We start from the raw sequence: 2,477 nt of genomic DNA, 5'->3' as shown, positions 1-2,477 counted from the left end.
AAACAGGTGTTCATGTCCTGGAGAAGTTAAGGAGAAAACACAAGACTTTCACCAGGAAACAGGTGTTCATGTCCTGGGAGGAGTACTTAAGTAAACCGGATTTAACCCAAACCATAATCTTTTTTCCAATCTGAAATAGCTGTTATGGTGTCTAAAATTTATACTTTCTTTGCGGACGCTCACTATTAGTCGGCTATAAACTCAATAATTCAGATAAATGTAGAGACCGCTTAGCTTAACTGTCATTTCCTTGGCAGGCCGTTGCCGTAATTTCGTAGGATATGATATGGTATGAAGTGTTGTGCATGAGTTAGGATGAAAGTAAACCAAAGTGTTGTTACCCGGACAATGGGGCTGGCTCCGTGCTCGAGCAGACATTTGACGGCGCCCAGACAGAGGTTGGAGGCCGCGATGTGGAGCGCCGTGCCGTAGTGGAAATCACTGCAGGTGGAGTTCAACACTGGGGAGAAGAAGAAGGTGGAGATGTTTTATTCTAAAACCATTATGTGTGTGTGTTTGTGTGTGTGTGTGTGTGTTTGTTCAACTATATTTCTGCAGTCCAAAAACCGTGAGTCCAGTAGACTTGTGTGTTTAAGGGTTAAGGTGAGGCATTTAGTTGTGATGGTGTTATGGTTTTGGTTTTTATCTTGTTTCTTTATCATGTTTTCTGTTATTTCTCCGTGTTTCCTCACTGCTGTGTAGTTGTTCCTGTCTTGTGTTCCCCCTGAGCGTCTGAATGTTCTATTTCCTGTTTTATTTTGAAGTCTGGGTTTCTGTCTCGTCTTGTTTTCAGTTTTACTTCCTGTGTTTTCTCCTGTGGTTACCTGATTATATTCCACCTGTTTCCCAGCCCTCTTGTCACCTGTCTCTCACTATCTCGATACCCTGTTTATTTAGTGTCTGTGCTCCCCTCATCTATTGTCCCATCGATTTGTGAGATAATGTGTTCCTGATGGTTTGGTTTGCGTCCTCCTTGTGAACCATTGTCCCCTCGTGAGATCTTTCCAGTCTCTGTTTTCCAGTTTGGGGATTTTCCTTTTCTGTTTTGAATTTTGGGACATTGGGATTTTTTGACGTTGTTTCCTGGAGTCGCTGTCTTTCCGTTTGGATTCATGTTTTGGTTTGGACTCAGTTATTAATTGATAAATCTCCTGCCTAACTCCTCTGTGTTTCGGTCCTCACTTTATTCAACTGTAGTAGATGGTTAAGGTTAGATCCCCCTAAAGATGTGTGCACGTGCGTGCGTGCATATGATTGTGTGTTTGTGGTGTGCGTCCACCTCTGGGTTTGGTGCCTTTGAGCAGGACCCGGACCAGTTCCGGGACGTCGAAGTACGCGGCGTAGTGCAGAGCGTTCATGTTGGTCCAGCGGCTCCTCAGACTCACGTCGGCGCCCAGCGCGATCAGCTGGCTGCTGAGACGCAGCGCGGCCGCCGGGTCACCTGAACACACGATACCACCAGTTTACACTAAAACTAAAAGTACACACAGAGTTACACAACAATTACATGTCGCACAAAAGAGGGAAACACCTCAACAGCTATGGTTAAGAAACGTGTTCCATGAGCTCCTGGGATCCAGATCTGAAATGGCAATATACTGATCTTTAAAAGAGTTCCTGAGCCCGTTGTGTCTAAACGAAAGGACTCTAAATCAACTGTTAAATGGCAACCGTTGGCAGTCGAGCTGAAATCTTCCCCTTATGATGTCATAAGGGGCAAGGTTAACTCCCCCTTCTCTGCTTTGCCTGCCCAGAGAATCTGGCCCACCAATGAGAGAGAGACATCATGGCTTTCAAACAGGTGAAGCAAGGCAGTTGGTCAAGGCCACACCCCCCAGCCTCCACCTCCCCCCCCCCCCCCCCCCCCCCCCCCCCCCCCCCCTTATTAGTATTTAAAGCTACAGACACAGAAATGACACGTCCTAAGGAAAACTGATTGTGGGACTGGCTCTAGTGGCTGTAATTCTGCACCTAGGCTGGATTTTGGGAAAGAGACTTCAGATACAGTATTAGGGACCACTAAGGTCTATATAAAGAGACTTCAGATACAGTATTAGGGACCACTAAGGTCTATATAAAGAGACTTCAGATACAGTATTAGGGACCACTAAGGTCTATAAAAGAGACTTCAGATATGGTATAAGGGACCACTAAAGTCTATATAAAAGACTTCAAATACAGTATTAGGGACCACTAAGGTCTATATAAAGAGACTTCAGATACAGTATTAGGGACCACTAAGGTCTATATAAAGAGACTTCAGATACAGTATTAGGGACCACTAAGGTCTATATAAAAGAGACTTCAGATACAGTATTAGGGACCACTAAGGTCTATATAAAAGACTTCAGATACAGTATTAGGGACCACTAAGGTCTATAAAAGAGACTTCAGATATGGTATTAGGGACCACTAAGGTCTATATAAAGAGTCTTCGGATACAGTATTAGGGGACCACTAAGGTCTATATAAAAGAC

The 2,477-nt window shown here is 44.4% G+C and overlaps 1 protein-coding gene across 1 annotated transcript in view; it reads left to right on the top strand.

The window, feature by feature from the left end:
- LOC117938696 (CAP-Gly domain-containing linker protein 3-like) overlaps positions 1–2,477 on the top strand; it is a 16,969-nt gene that overhangs the window by 2,423 nt on the left and 12,069 nt on the right. The window contains exon 4 of the mRNA XM_034863481.1: positions 1,305–1,436. Within this exon, the coding sequence (XP_034719372.1) occupies positions 1,305–1,436 (132 nt within the window). The remainder of the gene's footprint in view (positions 1–1,304; positions 1,437–2,477) is intronic.

This window comes from Etheostoma cragini, chromosome 3 (assembly GCF_013103735.1).
Source record: "Etheostoma cragini isolate CJK2018 chromosome 3, CSU_Ecrag_1.0, whole genome shotgun sequence".
In the NCBI taxonomy this organism is placed as follows: domain Eukaryota; kingdom Metazoa; phylum Chordata; class Actinopteri; order Perciformes; family Percidae; genus Etheostoma; species Etheostoma cragini.
The sequence above is the reverse complement of the archived record's forward strand: the minus strand, read 5'-3'. Positions and strand labels throughout refer to the sequence as shown.